This window comes from Trichomonascus vanleenenianus (genome assembly GCF_965637985.1).
Source record: "Trichomonascus vanleenenianus strain CLIB 3782 genome assembly, contig: TRVA0_033S, whole genome shotgun sequence".
Classification (NCBI taxonomy): Eukaryota; Fungi; Ascomycota; class Dipodascomycetes; order Dipodascales; family Trichomonascaceae; genus Blastobotrys; species Blastobotrys vanleenenianus.
In genome coordinates this window covers 61,340-87,930 of record NW_027481854.1, presented here as the reverse complement: position 1 = coordinate 87,930, position 26,591 = coordinate 61,340, and the positions used below count along the sequence as shown (strand labels likewise).

The 26,591-nt window shown below is 50.9% G+C and overlaps 9 protein-coding genes across 9 annotated transcripts; 3 read left to right on the top strand and 6 right to left on the bottom strand.

Moving 5' to 3' along the window:
• Positions 1 to 266: 266 nt before the first annotated feature.
• STO1 (Sto1p) lies at positions 267 to 2,523 on the top strand (the record flags this gene model as incomplete). Its single annotated transcript, XM_076686122.1, has 2 exons — positions 267 to 303; positions 356 to 2,523. The coding sequence occupies 2 exons, from the start codon at positions 267 to 269 to the stop codon at positions 2,521 to 2,523; spliced, it is 2,205 nt and encodes a 734-aa protein (XP_076539635.1).
• Positions 2,524 to 2,783: 260 nt separating this feature from the next.
• On the top strand, positions 2,784 to 3,001 carry TOM7 (Tom7p; the record flags this gene model as incomplete). Its single annotated transcript, XM_076686121.1, has 2 exons — positions 2,784 to 2,813; positions 2,861 to 3,001. The coding sequence occupies 2 exons, from the start codon at positions 2,784 to 2,786 to the stop codon at positions 2,999 to 3,001; spliced, it is 171 nt and encodes a 56-aa protein (XP_076539634.1).
• A 55-nt stretch (positions 3,002 to 3,056) lies between these two features.
• FLX1 (mitochondrial FAD carrier protein Flx1p) lies at positions 3,057 to 3,917 on the bottom strand (the record flags this gene model as incomplete). The annotated part of the gene is made up of 1 exon (XM_076686120.1): positions 3,057 to 3,917. The coding sequence occupies one exon, from the start codon at positions 3,915 to 3,917 to the stop codon at positions 3,057 to 3,059; it is 861 nt and encodes a 286-aa protein (XP_076539633.1).
• Positions 3,918 to 4,147: 230 nt separating this feature from the next.
• TRVA0_033S00782 (C2H2-type zinc finger protein) lies at positions 4,148 to 7,397 on the bottom strand (the record flags this gene model as incomplete). The annotated part of the gene is made up of 2 exons (XM_076686119.1): positions 6,956 to 7,397; positions 4,148 to 6,632 (listed from the first exon to the last, which is right to left on the bottom strand). The coding sequence occupies exon 2, from the start codon at positions 6,623 to 6,625 to the stop codon at positions 4,148 to 4,150; it is 2,478 nt and encodes an 825-aa protein (XP_076539632.1). The 5' UTR covers positions 6,626 to 6,632; positions 6,956 to 7,397.
• Positions 7,398 to 8,496: 1,099 nt separating this feature from the next.
• Positions 8,497 to 10,344, bottom strand: TUP1 (chromatin-silencing transcriptional regulator TUP1; the record flags this gene model as incomplete). The annotated part of the gene is made up of 2 exons (XM_076686118.1): positions 8,497 to 10,169; positions 10,224 to 10,344. 2 exons carry the CDS (start codon positions 10,342 to 10,344, stop codon positions 8,497 to 8,499), a joined length of 1,794 nt encoding a protein of 597 aa, XP_076539631.1.
• Positions 10,345 to 12,345: 2,001 nt separating this feature from the next.
• On the bottom strand, positions 12,346 to 13,056 carry TRVA0_033S00738 (uncharacterized protein; the record flags this gene model as incomplete). Its single annotated transcript, XM_076686117.1, has 1 exon — positions 12,346 to 13,056. The coding sequence occupies one exon, from the start codon at positions 13,054 to 13,056 to the stop codon at positions 12,346 to 12,348; it is 711 nt and encodes a 236-aa protein (XP_076539630.1).
• Positions 13,057 to 13,536: 480 nt separating this feature from the next.
• Positions 13,537 to 15,153, bottom strand: TRVA0_033S00716 (Gti1/Pac2 family protein; the record flags this gene model as incomplete). Its single annotated transcript, XM_076686116.1, has 1 exon — positions 13,537 to 15,153. One exon carries the CDS (start codon positions 15,151 to 15,153, stop codon positions 13,537 to 13,539), a length of 1,617 nt encoding a protein of 538 aa, XP_076539629.1.
• A 2,949-nt stretch (positions 15,154 to 18,102) lies between these two features.
• Positions 18,103 to 20,031, bottom strand: EPS1 (protein disulfide isomerase EPS1; the record flags this gene model as incomplete). The annotated part of the gene is made up of 1 exon (XM_076686115.1): positions 18,103 to 20,031. One exon carries the CDS (start codon positions 20,029 to 20,031, stop codon positions 18,103 to 18,105), a length of 1,929 nt encoding a protein of 642 aa, XP_076539628.1.
• A 2,480-nt stretch (positions 20,032 to 22,511) lies between these two features.
• On the top strand, positions 22,512 to 26,413 carry OXP1 (5-oxoprolinase; the record flags this gene model as incomplete). The annotated part of the gene is made up of 2 exons (XM_076686114.1): positions 22,512 to 22,536; positions 22,593 to 26,413. The coding sequence occupies 2 exons, from the start codon at positions 22,512 to 22,514 to the stop codon at positions 26,411 to 26,413; spliced, it is 3,846 nt and encodes a 1,281-aa protein (XP_076539627.1).
• Positions 26,414 to 26,591: the final 178 nt, after the last annotated feature.

Below are 26,591 nucleotides of genomic sequence, written 5' to 3'. Positions count from 1 at the left end.
TAAGTCTCATCGCCTCCACAGGACTGAACGCTCTGTTACTGTGGTGTCTCGCTGCCCGGTGCCATGGTAGTACACTCCCTCGGCGACACTGCTCCGGGATAATCAACGCTCGCGTCGCTTGCGCAAGCGAGAAGGAATCGACCATTGAAAATTTCAGATTCCAACCCACATAGAGGACGCTGCGAAACGGGTTCAATTGGTGGTGCTCTCGCTGTCTGTTTGTTTACATTGTTTGTGGAAGGCAGATTTTTGTGTTTTGATCAGCAATGGCGCCAGAACCTCCGTACAAGAAGAGAAGAAGAGGTATATCAACCGTGTATCAGCAGCATTGGGGTAATGAGCTAACGCGTAGCAGACGACAATGAGGACTATCGACGTCCGCGAATGAGCACCCACGAACGGGTGCTGCTCCAGCTCAGGCGAGAGATTGTCGAGCTGGGCGAGCCATCGCGATTCACCGTTTCGCAGATGGTGAACCACCTGGGGCAGGGCCTCAGCAACGTCGACACTGACGAGATCAGGACCGGCGTCGCCAGCACCATGGCCGCCCTAATCATCGAGCAACCACACAAAATCCCCTACCTGAGCGCTGCGATCCAGATTGCCAACCTCAAAGCGCCCGTCATGGGACAGTTGGCAGTGGAGATGGCTCACACCAAGCTCCAGGAGTACGCTGATAAGAAGGACTGGCGTAGCGTTAAGAACTTTATCCGGTTCCTGGCGACGCTCAAGCCGCTCGTAGAAGACCATGGAGTTATCAGGATGCTCACCTCGTTGATGGAGAAGGCAATTGCGCTGCAGAAGGACTCTGAGGAGCGACACGGTGCAGCTGAAGAGATGTTTGTAGCTGTCATGTTGGCGCTGCCATTCTACGTCAAGGCCGGCCAGGTGGAGGCAGACCGCCCAGAAGAGGAGCTTGTCCAGCACGCCGAGGAGCTTCTACAGCTGTCGCGGTCGTTTGAGATAAGGGAGGTCGACGTGTCGGCCTATAAGCCGTTTGAGATCGCGGGTCCGGCCTCTAAAGACAGTGAGCGGTCTCTTCCGTATGAGCCACGCGTGTTTGTACAGCTCGTTCGGCAAGTGCTCGACCGAGTGTCGGACGAAAAGTGGATCCTCAAGCCTCTTCCTCATGTCCACGATCTGGTCAAGTTGCTCGCCGGGTACGAAAAGCTTGCCGAGAACAAGCGGGTTCATTCTCTGCCGGCAATTAATATCCCCAGCGAGATTGAGCCGTCTTCGGCCAGCGAGTATTACCGATCTCCTCGACTATACTTCCAGGTGTACTTGCCGACGCTGTTTGAGACTGTCCCTCCTCCTGATACTTTTGAGGCCGTAATCATGCGAGACCTCTCGAGCGACATTATCTCGGCCATGGACTTCAACCGAAGGGAGGTCACCAGACAGCTTATCACGCTGGACTTGTTCTTCGCGGCAGGCACCTTTGCCGAGCCGGGCATCTCCTTTGAGCGGCTTGAGACGGTTGAGGAAGGCAAGTCGACCTGGAAAGTCGAGGACATTGCGCTGGAAGCCATTCTCGAACACATCTTTGCCCTTCCCCACAGCCACCACAAGACTGTGTACTACCACGCCATTCTTATCGAGGCGTGTGTAATGGCGCCGCAGGCCATTGCGCCGGTGTTTGGCCGAGCCATCCGATTCCTCTACGGTAACCTTGACCTTCTCGACGCAGAGCTCTTTGATAGGCTGCTCAACTGGTTCTCGCACCATCTGAGTAACTTTGGGTTCACATGGAAGTGGCAGGAATGGATCAAGGACATTGATCTTCCAGACTTCCACCCGCGAAAGGTATTCATTACACAGCTCATTCTCAAGGAAATCCGCCTGAGTTACGCTGGCAGAGTGAAGGAGACGCTGCCACCAGAGTTCCTCAAATTCGTCCCAGATATTCCGGAGGAGCCTCAGCTCAAGTACTTGGAAGAAAGCAACCCGTACGCAGAGGTAGTTAACAAACTACTGCCAAAGCTGTCTGGTGATAATGCCGAAGACATTGATGTTGTGCTCGAGGAATTGAAGGATAAGGCGACCAGTGAGAGTGTCGGAAGCAGTGCTGATACCATTGAGACGACCATGATCGACGTCTACGTCAGCGCTCTCTGCCATCTTGGCAACCGGTCGATCTCTCACGCCGAGGCGTTCTTTGCCCGAGCTAAGGACGGCCTTTCCAAGCTGGTTCAGGACGATGCCCAAGCCAGGGCGGCTATCAATGGTGTTATGAATTACTGGAAGGACCAGCCATACGTCGGACTCATCGTCGCCGGTAATTTGATCAAAACTGGCGTCGTTTCTGAGCAGGGCTTTGTCGAGGCCCTTCTCTCTGACGACTCTCTTCTTATCAGCGACCATGGGTTTGGTGGTATGGAGCGGATCTTGGACTCCAGCGAAGAGAAGCAGGAGCTGGCTCAGTATGTTGTTGGCATCCTTGACAAGAAGGAGAGCGAGGACGAGTGGGTCCAGTGGTGGTATAACCGCATGTCCAAGAGCCTCAAGAGAAGATATCTCTAGTGTACTACTAATCTGATATATAATACCACTTTTAATGATCTATAACACCAGTATATCAAACAATTCATGAGTTTCCGATTTGACCTCTGTTACTCGGATTCCTGTTTAAATAATCATTTCCTTCCTTAGTTATGGTAAATCTCCGTTTCCGCGAAAGAAATACCCGAGCGCCGCGTTATATGCGGCTCGACTGTTCTCCCAACCACCACCACCCCCATAATAAAAAATTTGAGCAAATGAAGAGAACGACAACTACAAAGATGGCTCTTACTCTGTCAGAAGAATCCAAGGTATGTGCAAATAAAGAAGCGGTAAGATTGAGTACTAACGTTTGCAGGAACGAATCTCCAAGTTGCTCGACGTTGGCCGAGTTACTCTGCACTACGGCTGGATCCCGTTCATTCTCTACCTGGGCTGGTCCAGCAGCTTGCCACGACCAGGGCTCATCAAGCTCCTGTCTCCTCTTCCATCGGCCTAAGCCACATATATTATTTACAAAAAATCAATTCTATGTACATAATGCATATTCTTTATCATCTCAGGGCGTATCTCATGTTCTCGTAAACAACAAACGTAATGCAGGTCGCGGGGACCACCCTCGCGACGTTTGGCACCAGGCCCTTGTAGAACCCCGTGGCGCCTTCGTAGGTATATATATGCCGGATCACGTCCAGCGCTGACCGGTACACAGAGCGGTCTGTCACTTGCAGCCGGGCTCGAACCACCTGGTACGGGTAAAGCGTCAGCGTAGCCACGAGCTTTGAGGCTGCAGAAAGACTCAAAAACTCTACAGAGGACAAATCCAGTTTATCCGTGTGCACATGTGCACTGTAGTAGTCCTTCATCCGCTCATACAGCGAGAACTGGATTGAGGCCTGCACAATGCCAGCCAGGCCGGGCACAAACCCTCGCCAAAACCCTCTCACGCCGTCGTGAGCCCAAATCTCGCGAACCCCCTCGCGGATCGACTTAAACCCAGTTTCGCGGTTACTGCTGAGCATGCGAGTCTTCAAAACCCAAATGGGATTAGTCAAGAGACTGGTCGAGGTGCCGGCCAGCATGGCGCATCCCATGTACTGGAGTCCTGTGCTGGCGGAGTACAGCTGCACAAAGTCTTGGTAAAGATTAAAATATAGCCCCCAGGAAACGCCGTTTCCTATTAGATTCGGCGTGAGTCCTCGGTAGAACCGAGAAATCTTGACCTGGGACGTGCCCTGGTAGAGGACGTCGCGGATCAGGTTTGATATGACATGTCCTCCGGCCTCTGGGACGCTGCTGCTCACTTGGAGGCGAACCTTGATTAGGTCAAACGGGTGCATGATCACGGTGGTGGCCATACCGGCCGTGATCCCTGGCGCCACGTTCCGAGCAATGTCCACTATCCTATCGCACATGGCATGGCGGGGTGAAATTTCCCTCCTTGGGACTTAAGTCCTCAGAGACCTCTCTAATCTTGATTCACTTCTCAGATTCACAACTGCCGGTAGATGCAATACACCATTGTGACGAGTGTTAGAAATGCTGTAAAGTTAGACGAAACGCAGGGAAAGTTAACATTATACAAAATTACTGTACAAACTTAAAAAATAAAAAAAGTTTAGAAATCATCACAGTTGAGAGACATTTAATAGCCTCCCATCTGGAAAGGCATCGCGCCGTTATTGTCACTTTGGAAGAGCGAAGGACCCAACCCAATGTTAACCTGAGGTTGCTGAGGCTGTGGCAATCCACCATTGTAGCCCATCTGTTGCTGCGGGGGCTGTTGAGACTGGGTGCGCTGATCTGGAAGCTCGTTTTTTACCGCCTTCTTCTTATCGTCAGCACCATCACCCCTGCCAGCAGGCTGAGGAGACATGGACGACCCTGTGCTCGCAGTGCCTACTCGGTGGACCCGCGTGTCTTTGCCTCGGCCCTTGATACCGCGGTTTGAGTTTTTGTACAAGTCCGCAAAGTACGAAAGAAGCTCCATGTCCTTTTCAGAGAGCTGGAAAGATCTTATGTCGCTAGTGCCGAAGTATTTGAGCTTGCCCATGAGACTCTCCACCGTTTTCTGGTGGAACTTGTTCTGGTGCGCTTTGAGGTTGCCCAGTTGGGTAAAGGTCTTGCCACAGTCGTCCAGCTTGCACTCAAACGGTCGGTATCCCTGGTGAATAAGCTGGTGGGCTCGGTAGTTTCCACGTTGAGCAAACCGCTTGTCACATCCCTTGTGTTCACACGCATATGGCTTCTCACCGGTGTGAGAACGTCTGTGGGTACGAAGATTGCCTCGCTGTGAGAATCGCTTGCCGCATCCTTCAAAGTCGCACATGTATGGTCGCTCGCCAGTATGGCTTCGGCCATGGATTTCAAGATGAGTCTTCTGCGAGAAGGATTTGGTACACTCGGGGAAGTCGCACTTGTACTTGAGCACAGTTTCAGTGCTTCGCTTGCCAACACCTCCGTTGAGGGTTCCAGTTGCCGGGTACAAGCTCAGGTCGTCGAGCTTGAATGGCTCTGCAGCATCTCCACGAGCTAGCTTCTCGTCATACCGCTTCTTGGCCTCAATAATGAGCACAAGCTCGTCAACTTCAGTCGCACCCACAATGGGCCGAGGCGCGTTTGCGTACTTCTCCTCGGGAGTCTGGCTGTCTGGCGGCTCGCTCGTATTCTTAATTTGCGGCGACTGTTTGACGGCAGCACTAGCCGCGGCAACGTTTGCCGCATTGTTGTGAACGACTTCACTCTGTTGAGGAGTAATGTTCTTTTTCGTCTTGCGGGCCTTGCGCGGTTTTTTCTTATCGTCGGTCTTGGCGTCTAGCTGCGGCGAGGCCTGAGGCGACTGCTGCTGTGGTGGTGGCTGCTGGTTCTGCCGTTGCTGAGCTGGAACGGAAGCTGAATTGGGTTGAGCTAGGGTAGCGGACACGCTCATCATATTAGTCGCACCCTTGTCACCAGCCTCCATTACGTCTCGAGGACGCTTGAGCGTGTGAATTGGTCTAATATCATACGCCTGAGGAGGCTGAAGCGCCTGGGGCTGCTGGTGGTGCTGGATCTGTTGTGGCTGTTGCGGCTGTTGCGGCTGCGGTTGTTGTGGCTGCTGCTGTTGTTGGTAGTAATGCTGGAAGTGAGGATGCTGTTGGTATTGTTGAGGCTGGACATGCAATTGCTGAGGCCGGGCAACCTGAGGAGACTGTCTCTGTGGCAATGGTAGTCCTTGGTATTGTTGAGCTTGTTGTGCCTGCTGTGCCTGTTGCCGCTGTTGTTGTTGTTGTTGTTGCTGCTGCTGTAGCTTTAACCGACGCTCTTCGTCCTGCCGCTGTTGCTGTTCGAGCCTGAGCTTTTCCTTTCGTCTCTGCTCCTCAGCCGCCCGCTTTTGTTCCTTTTTCCGCTCCTCTTCCTGCTGCTGCTGCTGTTGTTGCTGTTGTTGGTCAACTCCGCTATGAGGGGGGGGAGGAAGTTGGCCATTGTATCCAAACTGGCCCACGTACTGAGGGAACAAGGTCTGACTCTGGTTGCCAAACTCATAGCCCATGTGCATCTGCTGCTGCTGCTGTCCCGTCGACGAATTCTGTCGCAATTGGTCGCTGCTCTGGTAGTCTAAAAGGATATCCCTCTGTTGGGATTGCTGAGGCTGTTGCTGCAATTGCTGGACCTGCTGTGGAGTCTGGCTCGACTGCTGAGATTGAGACTGTTGCTGCTGCCTTTGCTGCTGTTGATACTGTTGGTATCTCTGCTGCTGAAGCGACGCCGTCTGCTGCGATCTCTGCGCCTGTTGTTGCCGGGCTTGAGACGCCGTCTGGGTCTGCTGAGGCTGCTGTTGCAGCTGCATAGGCTGTTGCTGCGGCATTGAGTAGAAGTAGGGATACTCGAGCGGCATTTGGAATTGTCGGTTCAACTGCTGCTGCTGCTGCTGCTGCTGCTGCTGTTGCTGCTGCTGAGGCTGTTGACCGACCATGGCGGCTTGCTGCTGCAAGGCCTGCTGCTGCTGTTGCTGCTGTTGCTGAGGCTGGCCCCAGTATTGAACATTACTGAATGTGCGGTATTGCTGGCCAGGTGCGGCGCTGTGCGGCTGCTGCGGCTGTTGAGCCGCATTCGGCTGGAACATCATGTTTTGGTAATTCATGGTTAAACTATTTTTGTTAGCCGACTTCGTTCAATTTCTTTTATTCTCCACCGGTTACAATTCCATTATCGATTTCCATAACTATTCTCAAGAGTATGGAATAGAACGACGATGTTTTTTTCTTTTTGAGCGCCGCACTAGGCGCGGCTAACAGTCTTTTTCTTTTTGGTCCCAACGCGGGCGCAAGCGAACGAAAAAGAAAAATCCCACACCATCGTCCTCTTTCCTCACTCCCAAAATGTATGCATATAAACACATACACACCTGGAAGTACCTTTATCCGGTCGAAAAATAAAAAATAATAAGAAAAAAAAATAAAACAAAACTTACCGAATATTAAACGCAGATTCGTACCCGCTATCAAGCCCCCGAAAAGCAAACTGACGAACAATGATATTCAACCCGTTTGCCGCTTGCTATATCGCAATAGGATTAAATAAATTTGGCCGTTATTATTCGTTAGTATTGGGAGCAGAAAAGAAAGATTCCTACTCCGTGTGTGGGTTATTAATCAATTATTAATCAGGAAAATGGTGGCGGGTGGCAAAAAAAAAATCTCAGCTACGTGGTAACACGAACTTTAAAAAATTGAGAACTCTCTTTTCTCCAAACGCAGCAAGGTGCTCCCTGAGCTGTTCCCTCTTTTCCTCTCCTTCGAACGGTACAGTTTGCTTTCTCGTGTCTACTTCTTCCCGTACTATTACAGATACACTAGATGAAAGTGGACTGCCAGCACGAAATTGAGGTGAGAAGCCTACCTGTGTCTGTCTGTGGTATTTGGGACAAAAAAATAAAATAAAGAAAAGAAGAAAATAGGGGGGTGAAAAAGAAAAATCCGACTGTGGCGGGCGCCCGCGCCCCCCTCTCCCAGTCCGACGCCCGGAGGTCGGGGCTGAGGAGGGTAACTTTGATTGCAACGAGGCAATTGAAGGCCAACTACAGATGTAGAGGGCCCAACCAAAGGGCTATCAAAAGACGAAGATAGTGAAGAATTGGAGAGGGAGCAGCAGTATCATATGTCGTCGAGAGACTGTAAAAAATAAATATCCCTTCCCTCTTTTGGTGACATGCGTTTGTGTGTACACTCATAAAAAAAAAGTCCCTTAGCTAGCCTTTCGTATTCAATGTTTTTCATGCCGATTTTTGCTTTTCACCAAGCTTTTTTTTTTTTTGGCTCATTCTCGTCAATCCTCCCCTCAAACGTTGTTGAAACCTCATGCAGCATAGAGATCCTAGAGACACAACGTCTATTGTTGCAGCCGCATACGGCTGTTGCAAATGACCCAACTCGTCACAGTCACTAAATGTACTCGCATACTGCAACGTTACTGGTTTCTACCATTTATCTCGAATATCTTATTATTTATCACTACTCGACTTTCAATTCAATGGCAATTACTATTCAACTGGCTACTTGATGGCAGTACATCTTCGTGTAGCGTAGTCCCAGGGAATGAATGCTTGTCTTCCTTCAATCGACTTGGGCCCAAACCCCCAGTAGCTCCGCTTGGAGGAGATCTTGAAACGATCAATGACCTCCGCGAAGCGGAGAACTGATAATATGCGTAAGATGCCATTTTCCTTTTAGGGAGATGTAGAGCGACTGTACACATATGGCACTGGTTAAGATGCACAAAACTCCATTGAATATACACTTCGAATAGCAATTGTCCAATCTAAAACTACAAACAACTAATAATAATAATGGAAAAACGAATAATATATAGAGAGAGAGCATTAAAAAGAAAAAGAAGACACTTCTTCATACATTGCGGAGTAACCCATCATCGCCTGGTGAATGATTACAAACTTTTTAACAACCTCTTTTTTTCATCTTCATCTCTTTCATCGCGCAACGTCTCAGATAGTGATTACCGTGCAACGTTGTAGTATCGCCAGATTCGTGCCCGGCAGTCACCACTACCCGTAGCAAAGAGGCCGCCGGTAGGACTTGGGGCCACGCTGATAACACTATTCTTATGTCCCTGGAGCATGAGCTGTACCTGGGCCGTCCGCGGGTCCCAGAATTGCACGCCCCGGTCCTTGGAGCCACTGATGATCCACTGGTTGTCCGGCGTGGACGCGACGGAGAGCACAAAGTCCTTATGGCCAACGAAGGTCTTGACACAGACGCCGCCTTTGTGAGTCGAGTGGCCGGCCTGGGGCGCCTGCAGCTCCCAAAGCTTGATGGTCTTGTCGAGACTGCCCGACACGAGTTGCTTGCCGTCCGGCGTGAACCCAACGGAGTAGACACTATCCTTGTGGCCGTCTGGCACCTCGAGCCGCTCAACGAGGAAGCCCGTGCTCGTCTCCCACACTCGCACCGTCTTGTCGAGACTGCCCGCAGCGACATATCGTCCGTCTGGGGAGATGGCGACCGTAGTAACGCCGTCCTCAATGCTCAGCGTCAGGATACACTGGCCACTCTCCATGTCCCACATTCGCACGGTGCGATCTCCCGATCCCGATGCAATGTGTCTCCCATTACGCGAAAAGTCAAGCGAGTAAATGTCTTGCTCATGGCCCGAGAACAGGTACCGAATGGTGCGCGACTTGATGTCCCACACTCGGATCTGACGATCCTCGGCGCCCGTTGCGAGGTACTTACCGTCGGGCGAGAAGCACACGGATCGAATATAGAGATCGCCCTCGCGGTCGACCGAGTCGTCCTGGAGCTTGGCGACAAGGTTGCCGGTGGCAACCTCAAAGATCTGGGCGGACCGGTTGCAGCCCGTGGCAATGTACTTGCCGTCAAACGAGAAACGCACGCAGCACACGACCGAGTGGTGGTCCAGGGACTGCACAATGTCCACGTCGAGCACGCGCGGAGCCCGCTCGTTGTAGAGCACGAACCAGTCCGACTTCTCCTTCTTGAGCTCTGGCGGAACCTTGTCCACCTCTAGGTCTCCCAAGTTGTTGCCCAAAGCCACTGCTGACTGTGCCTCGGTCATCTTGGTGGTTGTGGCAGCGGCGGCAGCATTGACAGCAGCCGCGCTATTATTAAGTTGGTTGTTAGCATTAGTATTGTTTGGAGTGCCATTAGTCTCGTGTTTCTTGACGCCGCCCGGCGACAGCTGCTGGGGCGTCGATTGCGCTGGAGCTGCTGCCGCATTGGCACTGGCCGCAGCCGGTGTCGACGGGGTCGTGTACCCATTGTACCCCGGGTATCCGGGCTGTTGCTGTTGTTGTGGCTGCTGAGGCTGCTGCGGAGGTGCCAGGGGCGACGCGCCGGCGGGCTGGCCCTGTTGTTGGGCAGCCTGCTGCTGCGACATGATGCCGCCGAAGACGTTGTTTGTGTGCCCCAAGGCGGGGGGCTGCCCCGGCTGTGGCTGCGGGCCCATCTGCGGTGGCGCTTGCTGCGGCACCTGTTGCGGCTGCTGTGGTGGAATCGCCTGGTTCGCTACAGCCGCCCCTCCCCTGGCCTCTAGTTCCCGCTTCAGACGCGCAATCTCCTCCTCGTACGACTCCTTCATCTTTCGGTGCGTTGATTCTAGGTCGTAAATCATCTGCCGCACCTGCTGCATCTCGGCATTCTGCTGGTTGACTGTGCATACTTTGTTAGCCACTCTCCCTCAAAGAAACACAGAAATATACATACACTTGTGGTCAAACTCATCCTTGTGCATTCGATAGACGGAAGCCTCGTTCGTCATGTTGTCAAACTCCTGCTTAATCCCATCAAGCAGCTCGTTGAGCCGATGGTGCCCGCCGGGGATCATTCGCTGGTAACTCATCGCGCCCGCACTTCACTCCGTCTCGTGTCGCCGTAACAAAAGGGCCCTGATCACGCTCCCGCTTCAAATCCCGCAAAACTTGCCCCTGCGAATATCAATCGGTATGCAAACACGCCGGTCCTTGCTGAAAATAACTTGCTACTCCCCGCTCGCGCTAACGATGACGAACGTTTTTCACTGTGGCTCGCGTCTGTCCCGCCTTTCGATTTTATGTCAAAACGGCACGTAGGTGTCTATTTTTTTTCTGCCTCGTTCCTGGTGAATTTGTTCTGATTGGGAGGTTTACCTGCGCGCGCGCCGGAGAGACCTCCCTCCCGTCTCCACGCCCCACAGTACACCCCCTCCCCCTCTTCCCTCCCTGTTACGTCACAAAACAATAGGAAACCGATGGAAGGTTTCTCGCCGCACATTAAGCATCGAGCTGCATCTCCGACCGTTGCCTCCCTCCCCCCCTGTTACACAGGTGTCTGCCAAATGATGCGAAGTGAAATATGTGGCTTTGGTGACATTGAAGATGGTAAACCCGAGTGTCCTGATTGGTACAATCTTCTCTGTATTTGTCTGAATGTTTCTGATTCTCGCAAGGGCACCCGTAAGGCACAGGGTCGAGAATGAATTTTCATATTGCACAGCCGTACGATATGTTTCCTGTTTCATGCGCACGCACTATCTACCAAAAAAGAAAGAAAAAAACGGAAGTGGCGGCGTGTGGCACAAAAGCCGTGATCACCCGGTTGGGGGTGCGGAAATGTACGGATCTGGGTACGGCTGAATGATTGATCGCTCGTCGTACATCGCCTTTGCCTGTGCTACCGGTGCATAATACAACTCTGCGTGCGTACGTACTACAATACTGTATAGTGTAGTGTACTGTGCTGTGCTGTGCTGTGCTGTGCTGTACTGTACTGTAATATGTGGCCACAACACACGAAGTACAGTAACATACAGTACACATTTATGATAATGTGTAGTGATGGACGATGATACGCCGGTAGCATTTACTACTAGGCCGGAGGGCAGAATAAAGCGAAGCTTATCGTACGTAAACGATAAAGACAATGCTGTATAACTAGAGACGTATTTACATTATAAGCAATGATTAGACCCACTCGTTTCAATAGCAAACCCAATTCTAAAAGCGTTCGATCAGGAAGGATTAGGCGGGAGTGGCTCCCTTAACCTACCGATAATACGAAGTATATATACGAAGTGTATGTGATACTGCAGTGTAGGAAAAAGAGTAAGCAGCATATGTAGTATACTAGCTTTAGTATTACAAAGACAATCGAGAGTTCAATCGGTGTCAGCGTAGTACATGCATGGACCTAGGCAGTTCTTTGGTACTCCAACCGCCTGTTCCTACCGATATCGCCTGTGCCTTTAACGTAGTATCTACAGTTGATCTCAACTACAAGTAGATCTAGATATGGTCAGCCTCATTAGGCAAGAATATCTGATTTCTCTCTCAAGGTATTTGGCAGGCTCAGCTAGGTACATGCACTTGATCAAAAGAGGCCTACGCCATAGATATCCTGCCCCATATATTGGCATATTAAATGGTCAACTGCCTTGGTAGGATCCATTATTGTTTTCATTCATGTCGTATAACTGTTATTCGATACTCACGACTAGAGTATACCTAAGTAGGTAGTAGGGAATACCGTAGCTACGACGAATACTGTTTTGAGTGGATCTTTCTGAATACTCCCGTTCGTGTAGCCCAAGTTGACCATTTCACGACAAGGAGCACTTTCTGGTGTATAATTAGAATGTGCCTTGTAGGACCCGCGATATTAGCAATTGCAAATTTCATACATTGCTTGAACATACGGCATATTGCCTATCAGCATTTGGTATAGCTGTGTATCGTAGTCTAACAATGTGATACAATTAAATAGAATCAACTGCTACAAGTGCAGAATGAGGAGAGAAAGGAGTGAACAGAAAGCAGGGAATATGGCAAAGATATATGGCAATTAGTAGATATCATTCAAATAAATATTTCCAGTCCTCTATCTCCTCGACAATCCAGCGCAGCTTCGCCCTGACAGCCCCCTTTTGACGCTCCCCCACAGTCACCTTCCCGGGAGCTGCCTCACAATGGCCCAGACCTGCCACTATCTTTGCCCAATCATTGACCTTCGATGACGGCGTTACCTCTTCATCTCCGACATGAACGACAGTCGCTCCATGGCCAAACGGCCCAATCTCCACCGCCAGAGTTTCAAACAGCCCTTCAACTGCCGCCAAATTGGCACTTTGCAATGCTTCCCCCGGGACTCCCATGACTCCCTTAACATCACAAACAAACAGAAACCGCACCTGTCTCGTCGTCCCCACCGCCCCTAGAACGGCCCGGATGGCATTAAATACAAATACGACCCCTGAATCCAGCTCCTCTACTACCGTCTCTCCAAAAAATACGACTACTTTCGTCCTGCTATCGCTCCCCGCCAGCGCCGGTTCCAATACTGCGCTGATATCCTCTTTCGATGCTCTCATTGATCCCACCTGCACCGTTTCGATGCTATCGGGCAACCCATTCTGCTCGGAACCTGCCGTCGTTGCCGCGACCGTCACTCGCTCCTGTCCAATCGCATCGACTAGCCGGCGTTGACGCTCTGATACCGTATTACAAACGACCACCCAGTCTACAGGCTCTTCCGAAAGCTCATATAGCTCGGCTACCTGGTCCATGATTTTTCAACGTGGGGTATCGGTCAACCGTCGGTGGTCGTCAAATGGTCCGCCCTTTCTACACTCTCGGCCGGTACTGCCGTATTGCCGGTATTCATCCTTCATATCCTACATTTCAAGCTACTGGTATCCTATATTTAACAATACCCTCTTTTAAAGATATCCCATATATTTACTAAGATATCCCATATTTACAAAGATATCCTATGTTTACAAAGATATCTTACATTTACAATAATATCCCACAGCCGGAGAGATCGGTACAGGGTATGGAAGGAATCCTACAATTACTAAGATATCCACCAATTACCGATATAGATATCGGTGCGGACTGAGCGTTACAATTATACATTAGCTATAACAAAGTCGAGCTGGCTAAAAGAAGAGAAAATTCATCATTTTCAGATGAACATCAGAGGCTGTTATTTTCTTTGCGTTTTATCATCGTCATCATCGTCATCATCATCATTAATTATCAAATTATTCAAACTGAGCATATTGCGGTTGATAGTAATACCGCCCACTAGGGTTCGCTGCATTGAGCGATCCTTGTGATGATGGAGGCTGCTGCTCTGGCACACTTCCAATTGTCTGAGTCTGCTGAATCGGCTGTGGTGGAGTATTAATGGACTTTGACTCGCTGCCACTACTGTCTGGAAGACGCCGCGGGTCCGCCGCGTGGTAATCGTGCTGGATGCTCGCCTGCTGACCGCCTCCGCCGTACGCCGTCGAGTAGTAATTCGTCATATTGCTCACTGGTGGCAGATTCGGCGAGTGTGTCGTCGGTTGCGGATTCCCCGGTGGTGGATGATGTCCAATTCCGCCATTGCTTGCAGCAGCTCCGGCAGTGCTGTCAGTGTACTGTCCCATGGCGCCGTAATTGTAATAGTCGTGCTGGCCGGTCGCCATGCCATATGAGGGGCCGAGACTCGATGGCTGAGCAAGCCCCGCCGACGGAATTGACGCGTTTGAAAATGGTCGGTACGTGCTGTACTGCATGCTGGTGCTCCCACTTGTCGTCGGACGGTACATGCCGCTGTTGAAATCGCCAATGCCAGTCGCGCTGGCGTCAACATCATATGCCGAGGGCTCAAAGTGCTGCTGAGGAGGCAGGTGCGGCTGGTCGCTGAGATAACCAAACGGCCCAACCCCTACACTGGTCATCTGGTGGGGTGGCGCCATCATCTGGTGGTGGCGATACTGGGAGCCCTGATGCAATAGCGGCTGGTGAATTGGTACATAATGCTGCTGATGGTACTGTAGAGCCTCGGACGGGCCGCCCTCCTGGGGGTCCAACGGCACTCTGAAATGCTGCTTCCGCGTCAACTCCTCGCTCAATGGAATGTTCTTGAGCATCTCCGACTTGGACGGGAACGGCAAGAGCCCTGCCTTGACGTCTGACGGGCGGTAGTACGAAATTAGGTGCCAGTTGCGCGGGCCCGGAACAGTAATGGACATGGTCTTCTTGATGAGTCCTTCGTCCTTAAACCCATACGAATCAACCAGTGATCCCACGAGCTCGCGGTCGTCCTTGGTGACCTGTTCGTGCGACGACCCATTGCCTTCGCCACCGGGGCCACTAAGGGCGTCGGGCTCGACCTTGACGCTAAACTCCCCTGGCTGATAGTCGGGGTGGCCAAGGCCCGATTGCGGCTGGTGGTGATGAGGAGCAGGGTGCGGCATATACCGGGCGGTTGGATCCAGCATGTCGTTCGATGAAGGTCCATCGCTGGCCGACCCGGCGCGGCTATACGGTGTCTGGTCAATGGAGATGGATCGCTTCTTACGCCCGCGCTTGTTGGCGGTGCGTTTCTTCTCTCCGGGCGCAAATGGCTTGTCGAGCTCTCTGTACACTAAAAAGTTGCCGAGGATACGACTCGGTGACCACGAGACACCATCGGTCCAGCGCTTGATGCCCGAGGCAGACTCGTCGAATATGAAAATATTGCCGCTCTGGATAAGGTCTCGCCGCTCCTGGTCGTTTGGCCGGCGGCTGACGGGCTTAAGTTGGTCGTTAATTACCGCCTGGAAAAGCACTAGCGCATCCTTCGTGTTCTGCACGTATCCTTTAAACGTTGGCTGCAGACTCGAATTCATTGTGACACGAGTTTAAAGCTTTTTAGCGCGACTCTGGCTAGGGTTAATTGTGTCTGTCTCTGAGAATTCGAGGATTGAGTAACTTTAGTGAACTGAGAAGAACTTTGAGGATACTCAACCCGGCTAATCAACCCTTGGGCTCTTTACGTTTTAGCCTAATAATCGTCGTCAATGGCCTTTTTTAATTGATTGGGGGAGGATTGATGGGGCAAGTTGAATTGTTTATGTTCGTGGTAAACAAATCAATTTATATCGACAACCCTCCGGGCGCTTAATTGACAGAGCACCACGCACGCCCACAAATACTTGCTCTCGATACTAATAGAGGCTCCTTCACGATCAAGTCCACCAAGTCGACAAGAGACCCAAAGTCAGAGCTAAATGAGATTAGGGTCCACCCGTTGCTTCTTTGATCCCGTAAAGTAGTCTTTCCTTTCCACAAGGTATACCAATAAGACTCACTGGGTTCGTGCTGAATTAGGATTCCAACCGAGAGACAAAATGATATTGTGTTCCAGAAGAGAAAGATGGGGGAAGGCAAATATAGTATATGTCAAGGTTGGTGGTTCTGGTATGGCAAAGTCTTTAATATATATGCCGGAGTATGCCAGTGCACTGATAATGGGATTGCGGACCGAGCAGTATGGTCTTTTGCTCAGCGGCTTGTCAACTGCTGAGATTAAAAAACCTTAATGATTAGTGCGCCTGGGCCCGCAATCGTCGTCCGACTCTGTTCCTCTCTCTTTCTCTTTCCCTTCTCTCTGTGTCCTTCTCTAGGTTTTCTCTCCACCCCCCAAGTCCTGCGATATGATTTGTCGCCAAGAAAGCTTATACAACCGCGGATTGCTCTGTAGAAAAGTCTAGGAAGGCAAATCCTATTTCAATGTGACGGTGGAAAGGAGCTCGAGTGCAAAAAAAAAAGGTTATTACGAGTTTTTTAAATAATCAAGACAGCGGTTAAAGCACTCACTCGTGCCGGGACCTTGGACAGAACGCCTGCCTTAGGGCAACGATGCTTCAATGGTATACACTCAATTCTCACCGGCGACGTGTGTTCGTCTCAAAACCGGTCCTGGCAGTGCGAGAGGGTATCTTCGTATTGGCTATGGCAACCGCAACGAGGGAGAAAACTGAATGAAATTGACTGAGGTGGAAGAGCAGACGACTCAATATAAAAGCTGTCAATACTGCTGTCGGGTCGGAATGTCCTTGGACTGGTTTGATTGAGGAAATAAAAGCTGTAATTAGAAACAAACAAGTGCAGCAGCATCCCCTTTAAAACTAACCAACCGGTCTACTACAATTAAAAGTGAAAACAGGAAGGAGAGTAAAACATGCTACGACAAAAAGTAACACTGGTGGTAGATATTAGTAGTAGGAGAGAGTAAGAATGGCCGGTAGTACGCTACGCTAGACTATCTGCAGTTATATAGAGTGTTTTATCGTCGACATATTGCCAAGGCTTCTATGAGGAAATTTTTGCACTGTCCCTAGCTTCTTTTCGGCTCGGTGATGCCTATGGTCCGCAGGCGGGATTTTCTATCACTTCTATCGAAGAGAGGGGCCATAAGGCCGTGGCTGGGTGACCACAACCGAGCCACATCTCTCCCTGATCCTCGAGTTGTATCCCGGGACCGTGTTTCAAACAGGGGGCCCTCCACTCTTGGCTTCTGAGGTCCTATCCAACATTCTCGAAGTGCGAAAAAATCAAGCTTTATCAATATGAAACAAAAATTGGTTTGGGGGTGCCATTGCTATATGAGATACCGCCCATTAGTTTCAATCTAACTTTTGGCTGGCTGGTCGAAGTTCAATTGAAGTACTGCCTCTATATAAGCTTGAAAGGAATTCTGAGTGGGGACAGTTGATGGCTTCTACCCCCCTCCCCGGCCCGTTGAAGGCGTTGTGTGAAAGTGTGTGCAAGGGATTCTTCGCGGGTGCGCCGTTTACGATACTGGATCTCAATCCCTTCCCTCCGTGGTCTGCGTTTTTCGGATTCGGATCATCTACTTTCCTCTTTCTTTCCTTCTCCTTTCTATGTCATTTTTTCTCTCAGTGGTAGCGCATTCTAATCAACACGCCTAATTACCTGCGGGTCTTAAATTGCACCAGCCCAAATTTCTACACTTGCGGAAATTACATGCCCGGCTCTTCTTCCCTGCCAGGTCCCTTACTTTTTACAAGACATTCCGGCGATACTGCAATTGCCCTCGGCCCCGTTTTAGCGACCATCAGGAAGCTTTCATATTTCTGGCGCAAAATGAAACTTTCGCCAAGGGCCGATATGCCAATGCCCAAGCTATTGCCCGCCATGCTCAAGGTTCAACGCTTTCAAAAACAGCTTGGTACATTTTTCTGGCTGCCTTTTATCAACCGAGGGTGTCCTTGAGAAACGATATACTCTGTGTCACTCCTTCCTCAGACCTTTTGACAGGGGGAATGTGCCATCCATAAGAACGCGTGCATACTTCTATGCATCTCCGCCTTTTTCCATGCGTACAGGTTTTGGGCTAACCTGCAGTGCTAAGCCCGCAGCGACTGCCGCAATACTACCGTGCCAAGCTGGAATCCTCCCTCCAAGCATGGCCTGATGTTACCAGTGGTACAAAAACGTAGGTAGTAGTATCTCCTATTGCCTATGTTTGAGACGGTTTCATCTCGAATGCGCGCAGAGATTCAGCCCTTTCAAGTGAATTCAATAGACTAGAAATATCCAATTGCTCTCTCGGCAGCCAATTGAATTGATTGTGCTATGCCTAATTGGTCGGAGTGTCCCCCTTTATTCGATGAGAACGAATCAATTTAAAACTAACAAAAAAGAACAAAACAACACTCATACAGCATACAGCATGTGTATAGAAAATATCCATTGTATCCTCTGTGAAACCGCTCTACCGCACACGCCTTGCTAAGTCATCATCGTCCAACAGCGGTTCAACGGCAGTGGCTCTAGTCAAACTTGTCAAGCTGTACCGGCTGGTAGAAGACAGAGGTGCCATTGCGAATGCCCAACCGGATCTGGCGACGGTTTGTGACATAAAGCACAGCAACCAGCGCAGCAATGACCATCAGGTGCCAGTATGAGACGATCCAGTTACGCACATGCACAAAGTAGCCGGCAATTGAGTTGTGGAGTGCTTTTGGTCTCAGCGACGTCTGATTCTCAACAACCTGTTCCAACATGTCAAGCAACTGGGTCCTCGAGGCATCAATGTAGTTGCCCCTTGCATTAACGTCCCAGAATCGCCCCCCCTTTTCGTCGTTGATGATGACCCGCGGCTTCGTGCGCAAGCTGTCATGGCCGTACCGGGACTTGATCCACCGCTCCCAAAACACCTGGTCGATCCATGCAAAGCCAACAGTGGGCATCTTGGGCACTTCGACCCTCTTCCTACTGGCCCGCTCGGCGCCGCCCTCGTCGCCCCGTTCCTTGGCCTCGTCGACGACCAATTGCTTCTTGGCCCGCAAACTCGCAAGCTCCTCGTTGTACTGCTTCATGCGGTGGTCCAAGAAGCTATAAGCGGTCGCCTTCATCTCCTTCATCGCCAAGGCATGGGCGTTGACGTCTCGGGGGTCAATCAACGCCAGCGCTAAGTACTTGGCGTGGGCAAATACCTCCTTCGCGTTCGCAGGAGTCAGCTGCGGAACCAGAGACAACCACGTCTCCTGAGCCCAGTCGGCCATGTCCCCGTAGTCTCGGACCTCTTTCGGTGCCAACGCGGGGTACTCCAGCCACCGGTCCTCTTCGAAGACGGCAAACAACGCTGGAAGCGACTTGGCCCCGAGTTTCTCAATTAGTTTCTTGTCCTTGCTCTTGTAGACGTGCGCGTTGCCCAAAAGCCGGATAGACACCTGCTCCAGAGCTTCAAAGTCCTCGCTCACCGTCGCGTCGTCGTAGAGATAGACAAAGTTTGCAGAGGTCTTGCTCGACCGAGGACCACCAATGTTGCTGTCGGAAACAATGCCGAAGATCGATTTGGCATCGACCTCAGGCGGGTTTCGCGACTCAACAGCGCTCTTGGCATAGGTCATAAGGTCTGCGTATCCTCTGAGCCCATTGTAGAGCGACCGACTAGTGCCGGAAACATACATAATGGTCGGGATCTGTTCAATGCCCGCATCCTTGCACAGCTGACGCTCAACATCGCAGTTAATTTCGCCCACATTGATGTAGTTTCGCGTAGCCTTGGCCATTTCGGCCCACGCAGGCGCCACAGAAATGCAGTGAGGGCATCGCGGAGAGTAAAACTTGACCAGCCACGGATCGTGGCTAGCCGTGACAATTCGTCCAAACGTAGTGAGATCGAGGTCCTTGGATTCGCCCTGAGGGTTCGGCTTTGACATATCTACCTCATACGTGGGTTTAGGCGGTGACGGATACACGCTATTCACCTTGTCCGTCGAGGCAGGAAACTCGGGGAACTTCTGCACTTGCGTAGCCTTAACATCCTTTTCTGGAGCAGCAGCTAGTCCATAATTCTGGCTGACATACGCCTTGAGTCTTTCAACGGTGCGCTTCCGCTCCTGAAAGGTGCCAACCATCTTCCCCTTAGAAAACAGCTGGAGGTTCGGGTAAGTCTCAATCTCAAGGCGATCACAGAGATCCCCCTGTTCGACGCAGTTTACGCTTGCAAAGTGGAAGCTCTTCTTCTTGGCGTCCTCTTCCATCTCCTTGAAGAGCTCCACCCAGGTTGGAGCAAACTCCTTGCAGTGCGGGCAGTAGGGAGAGTAGAACTTGATGAACCAGGTGCCATTAGCCACAGTAGAATCGAACTCGGCATCCGCAAGCTCTGGCGGACCTCGTGGAGGGCCCTGCTCGACAGGCGCGGCGCTGGCCACAACGGCCAACCACCCCATAAGCACCCACAGCAGCTTCATGTCTAGTCTCTCAATATATTTTATCTCGGCCCCTTCGCTCTATCAGTTAGAGCTATTTAATCCCTTTGGAAAAGGTATCCGCTTGATAACAGCCGCTCGTAAGCGTAGGATGAGCTACTACTGGTAATGCGTGAATCGACACCCCTTATTTCCTCGATTTGCTTCGAAGGTGGGCTGTTGCGTCCATTTTTCAGGCACGCTCTGGATTATGTAATCGCCGTTGTTCTAATTTTCGGATTATTTAATGGTAACTAATTCATACATATATATCTCCGCGCGCGCGCGCACCGTACGGATCCCCAGACTACCTGATCGTAGATATCGCTCTCGATACAGTACAGTTGAACTACACCACAGTATTGAATTCGCTACTTTGCATTGCCATCTAAACTATGCCCGCGCTGTTATTGCAATCAGTTCAATCTCAGAGGCGCAACGATGGGACCAATTGCTCTTTTTTGCGGCAGCTCTGCCAAATGATAGGTGCTAAACGGTTTCCTACTTTCGAAGGAAAAGCGCTCCAAAAAAAGGCAAATTGATTTATCGCAAAAGACCAAAAAAAAGGAAGAGAAAGAAAGGGGCTACTAGTGCCGTTGCAAACGCCACAAGCATTTGTTCTTGTAGAAAGCATGAAAATACTCCTACACACCAGTTCGGATATATCAGTGTACGTATTCTATGATTATTGACCCCTAAACGTGCTGTATCAAGTACCTGGTAGTATCATGCCTGCGATGAAAACGAGCAAAATAATAAAGTAATTACCGTAACACGACAAATGAGTTCTTTTGAAAAATAGGCTCAATGTCTCCGGAAAATTATGGCTCAAAATGGCAACTTAATTATTTTTCAGAGGATAACTCTAATTGTGGAATGTCTAGTTTTAGAGTATAAGATTCATCGCGAACATTATAAACTTTAATTGCCATACTTATCGTAATGGGAATCTGGTGATTGGCAAATAAAAAAAACCACAATTTCTGTAGCGGCCATCGGCTGAGACGGAAATGTGACCAATAGTGTAATCTCACCTGTTATGAGATAAGCTTGGGTAGCGCCAATCGAACCACTTATTTATGGTCACCTTAGTGGAAACTTCATCTGGCCTGAAATTTGTTTTATTCAAGGATAAGAGTAACCGAGTTTTTACCGTTGTTAGCTGTTAGACGAGTTCCGAATCACCGAGATTGCCTATATAGTTTAATAAAATCCTCAGTGTAAGCCTATAGTAAGCAATGGCATTGTTCGTTTAAAGTAACGTCGAAATAATAATAAATAAAAATCTATTGGCGTCATGTTGGGGCCTTAGGCCAGAGACATCACTGAAATACATATACATATAATCTTTCAAAATATAACAAAATCATTCCATATCAATTGGGTCCCTTTGCTGTACCGCATTTGCGTCGTGAGGATTGCTTACCCCCCGAGGGTCCGGGAAACAGTTCTCCTAGGAGATTAAAAACCGGACACCCTTCAACTTTGGGATTGACGGTGTGTGTTCGCGGGTTAGTCCGCTCTTGGGCGATGGCCCTCTTGGAGAAACTGGGCCATTCTTTCGAGTCCTTCTTTCGTGCCGAGAAGTGTCGGCTGGTCGAATGTGTCGCTTACCTCCCGAAGGAGGGAAAGTAACGTCGACATACAGTTGTAAAACCGTCAAAAGACCGGCACCGTGGCTCTGCAACCTTCGAATTAAGTTAGAGATTCTTGTTGGTACTCACAGGTCATTAGGCTGTCCGCTGTATTTTAAGAACCTGGGGATCTCTGTTTTCAGGGCATTAACGCAAAATTTTCCCACTGAATACAGGAAATATATTCTATTCTGTCAACAGTTGGTTCTGTTTATCTGTTCTGTGAACGCCTATGCCCAAGAATATTGTACTGGATGCCTAGCATATACTTGGCATACCAAGGGCGATCTTAGCGTTAAATAATTAATCTAATCATATGGCCAGTTCATTTATATTTCGTCATCTAATACATGTAGATATTCAAAGCCGCACCACTTGCGGCTGTCGTCATGATATCACAGACACTCTACATACTACAAAGTACTGAAGTCACGAGGTATGATGAGATGCATCTGGAACTGCAACCCCGTTACATATGAGAAAGCACTGTCGAATCTACGGAATTCCGCAGGGCTGACAAATTTTGTGGAGTTTAAAGCCTACTCTGCACACAGACCGTCGGAATTCGAGTCCCGAAGCCCACCCAAGCGGAGCCCCAGATCCGAAACTATCAACTACTGAACTACTACAGATTAGCACTCTCGACAATCTACCTATATAAACTGATCTCAATTCTCATCTGAAGAAGAGGAAATTCCAAGCTTCATTAGAGTTAGATTTACTATCTCCTGATACTACCACGGTAATCAATTGCATGTGCTGCAGCTTCGGACGACATTGGGACCTTACCTTTAATACCCGAAGGAGTTGCCAATATCAGTTTAGTCACATAAACCACGACTAGTTACAATGAAAGGAATTCGAATTTCAATTGGTAAGTTTTGGTTTTTCGAAATGGTGATTCACAATGACTAACAGATGTTATTTCAGACCGAGGCGGAACGTTCACGGATGTTTGCGCCCATACTGACGACGGGGATCACGTTCTCAAGCTGCTATCCGTCGACCCCGCAAACTACGATGATGCGCCAACGGAGGGCATTCGTCGGATATTGAACCAATTGACCGGCAGCGACATTAAGAAGGGCGATCCGATTGATCTGGCACCCGTCGAGTCGATCCGAATGGGCACTACCGTTGCCACGAATGCTCTCCTTGAGCGCAAGGGCGACCGCGTGGCCTTTTTGGTTACCAAGGGTTTCAAGGACATTCTGACCATTGGCCAACAGGCCCGGCCGTCTATTTTTGATCTGACTGTCGACAAACTTGGCCATCTCCATGAGCAGGTCCACGAGATTGATGAGCGAGTCACCGTCGAAGGGTACAGCGAGAATCCGTTCCCAGAGACCTTTGATGAAGAGGAGGTCAAAGCGAGTTCAGAACTAACATATGGTATCAGCGGCGAAGTTATCCGGATCCTCAAGACCCCAGATGTTGCCGCTGTGCGGAAAATCGTCCAGGGTATCTGGGACTCGGGCATTCGCAGCCTTGCCATTGCGCTTATGCATTCGTACATTTACCCGGAGCACGAGGAGATTGTCGCCAAAGAGGCCCGGGCCGTTGGGTTCAAGGATGTCTCCGTGTCCAACGAGATCCAACCTATGATCAAGCTCGTCTCGCGAGCTAACTCGAGCTCAGCTGACGCATACCTGTCACCAATCACGACGAGATACATTCAGCAATTCGGCCGAGGGTTCAAGGGCGGTCTTGAGGAGATGGGACACAAGCTGCTGTTTATGCAGTCTGATGGTGGTTTGACCTCTTGGTCCAAGTTCTCAGGCCTGCGAGCCATCCTCTCGGGTCCAGCTGGTGGTGTAGTCGGGTATGCTCGAACATCATACGAGGAGGAGGACCGCCATCCAGTGCTTGGTTTTGATATGGGCGGTACCTCTACTGATGTGAGTAGATATAGCGGTGCTTTGGAGCACATTTTTGAGACAACCACTGCCCAAGTCACTATCCAGGCGCCTCAGCTTGATATCAACACAGTAGCCGCGGGCGGTGGATCAATTCTGTTTTGGAAGAAGGGCCTTTTCGTTGTCGGTCCTGAGTCTGCCAGTGCCCATCCCGGTCCAGCATGCTATCGAAAGGGTGGTCCACTTACAGTGACTGACGCGAATCTGTTCCTTGGTCGAATCCTTCCCGAGTTCTTCCCCAAGATTTTTGGCCCCAACGAGGATGAGCCGCTTGATGTTGACATTGTGGAGAAGAAGTTCACCGAGCTCACCAAGAAGATTAATGCTGACCGAAAGGAGGCCAAGTCGGATAGCGTTGGTCTGACACCGCAGGAGGTAGCCATGGGATTCCTTACCGTTGCTAACGAGGCTATGTGTCGGCCCATTCGAACCCTCACCGAGGGCAAAGGCTACGCTGCCAGCGCGCACCACTTGGCCAGCTTTGGTGGCGCCGGTGGCCAGCATGCGTGCGATATCGCAGCTAACCTTGGCATTGACCGAGTTATCATCCACCGATACTCTTCACTGCTTTCTGCCTACGGTATGACCCTTGCCGATGTTGTGCATGAGGTCCAGCGTCCTGAGAGCACGGTGCTGGATCAGGAGTCTCTGGTTGGCCTCAACAAGCGACTTGACGAGATTAGCGCAGAGGCGTGTGAGGGGCTCGCAGCACAAGGGTTCACCGACCGAAACTATGTCACCATCGAGCGATACCTCAACCTGCGATACCGGGGTACCGAGACGTTTATCATGGTCAAGTACGATGAGACTAAGAGTTACGAGGCCTCGTTCATTGAGCAGCACGCGCAGGAGTTTGGGTTCTCCCTGGAGCGAGAGATTCTCGTGGGTGACATTCGGGTGCGAGGCATTGGCCGAAGCAAGCTCAATGTGTCCCAGAGCCCTGGCAGGGACCTGGCCAAGGTTGCGGGCCATAGCACTACGCCAACGCCGCTCAAGAAAACTAAGGTTTACTTCAAGGGTTCTGAGTGGATCGAAGCCGGTATTTACACCATTGATGGCCTCAAGCCGGGCGACCGTGTAAAGGGTCCCGCTATGATCATTGACAAGACCCAGACTATTGTCGTGGCACCGAACGCCATAGCGATCTCCCTGCCGCAGCACATTGTAATCGATATGACCGAGGAGGTTGGCTCTGGGGCCCTCAGCACTAAAGTCATCGACCCGATCCAGCTGTCGGTCTTTGGCCATCGATTCATGAGCATTGCCGAGCAGATGGGCCAGACCTTGCAGAAGACGTCTATCTCGACGAACATCAAGGAGCGACTCGACTTCTCGTGTGCCATCTTCTCGCCGGACGGCGGCCTGGTTGCCAATGCGCCGCACATCCCCGTCCACTTGGGGTCCATGTCCTCTGCTGTGGCGTACCAGAAGGAGATGTGGAAGGGCAAGCTTAACGCCGGCGATGTTCTTGTGGCCAACCATCCGGCGTACGGCGGATCGCATCTGCCCGATATCACTGTTATCACTCCAGTGTTCTCGTTAGACGGTAAGGAGATCATCTTCTGGGCGGCTTCTCGTGGCCACCATTCGGATATTGGTGGTATCACCGCCGGATCGATGCCACCATTTTCCAAGGAGATCTGGGAAGAAGGTGCCATGATCAAAGGCTTCAAAGTGGTTGAAGAGGGCCGATTCAATGAGCAGGGCATTATTGATCTGCTCTACAACGAGCCGTCCAAGTATCCAGGCTGCGGCGGGTCGCGATCGCTGAGTGACAGCATTTCGGATCTGAAGGCGCAGATTGCGGCGAACAACAAGGGCATCAACCTCCTCAAGAGTCTTATTGAAGAGCACTCTCTCGAGGTCGTCCAGCTGTACATGTACGGCATTCAGGACAACGCCGAGAGCAGCGTACGAGAGCTGCTCAAGGGTGTATGCGAGCGGTTTGGCGAGAATGGGCGCTGCGAGCTGTATGCCAAGGACCAGATCGACGATGGCACGGAGATCAAGCTCCGGATTATCATCGACGGCGCCACTGGCGGCGCAGTGTTTGACTTTGCCGGCACTGGCAAGCAGGTGTACGGCAACCTCAACGCGCCGAGAGCCATTACTCGGTCCGCTATCCTCTACGTGCTGCGGTCCATGATCTCCGATGACATTCCGCTCAACCAGGGCTGTCTTGCGCCAATTGACATCAGGATTCCGGAGGGCAGTCTTCTGGCACCCTCAGCCGATGCGGCGACTGTCGGGGGTAACGTCGAGACGTCTCAGCGCGTCACTGACGTTGTGCTCAAGGCGTTCCGGTACATGGGAGCGTCGCAGGGTACGTGCAACAACCTTACCTTTGGCTATGGCGGCGATGTCATGAAGAACGGCAAGCTGCGACCAGGGTTCGGCTACTACGAGACGATTGCCGGCGGCGCGGGAGCTGGGCCGTCGTGGAATGGCCAGAGCGGCGTCCAGGTGCATATGACGAACACTCGCTCGACCGATCCAGAGATCCTCGAGAAGCGGTACCCGTGCATTCTCCACCAATTCGGGCTGCGAGAGGGCTCTGGCGGAGCCGGCAAGTTTGTTGGAGGCAATGGCGTGGTACGGGATATCGAGTTCCGGGTGCCAGTCCAGCTTTCTATTCTTTCTGAGCGACGGACTACTTCGCCGTACGGCATGGAGGGCGGCCACAAGGGGGCCAAGGGCGAGAACCTGTGGATCCGTGCGTCGGATGGACGAGAGGTGTCCCTTGGAGGCAAGAACACTGTCCAAGTCAATGCCGGCGATCGAATTATCATCCAGACTCCAGGCGGTGGTGGTTACGGAGCCCCTGAACGTGCCTAGACAATATTATAGAAACATTTAATTGAATCTCAAAGTGCCAGAATCCAGGCGATGGGCGCCCTGAAAGTGTCTAGACCGTATGCCGATATTATGGAATCACTTAATTAATATCAAGTGCCTAGACTTCAGGCGGTGGTGGCTACGTAGCCCCTGAGCCTAGACCTCATACCGATACTGT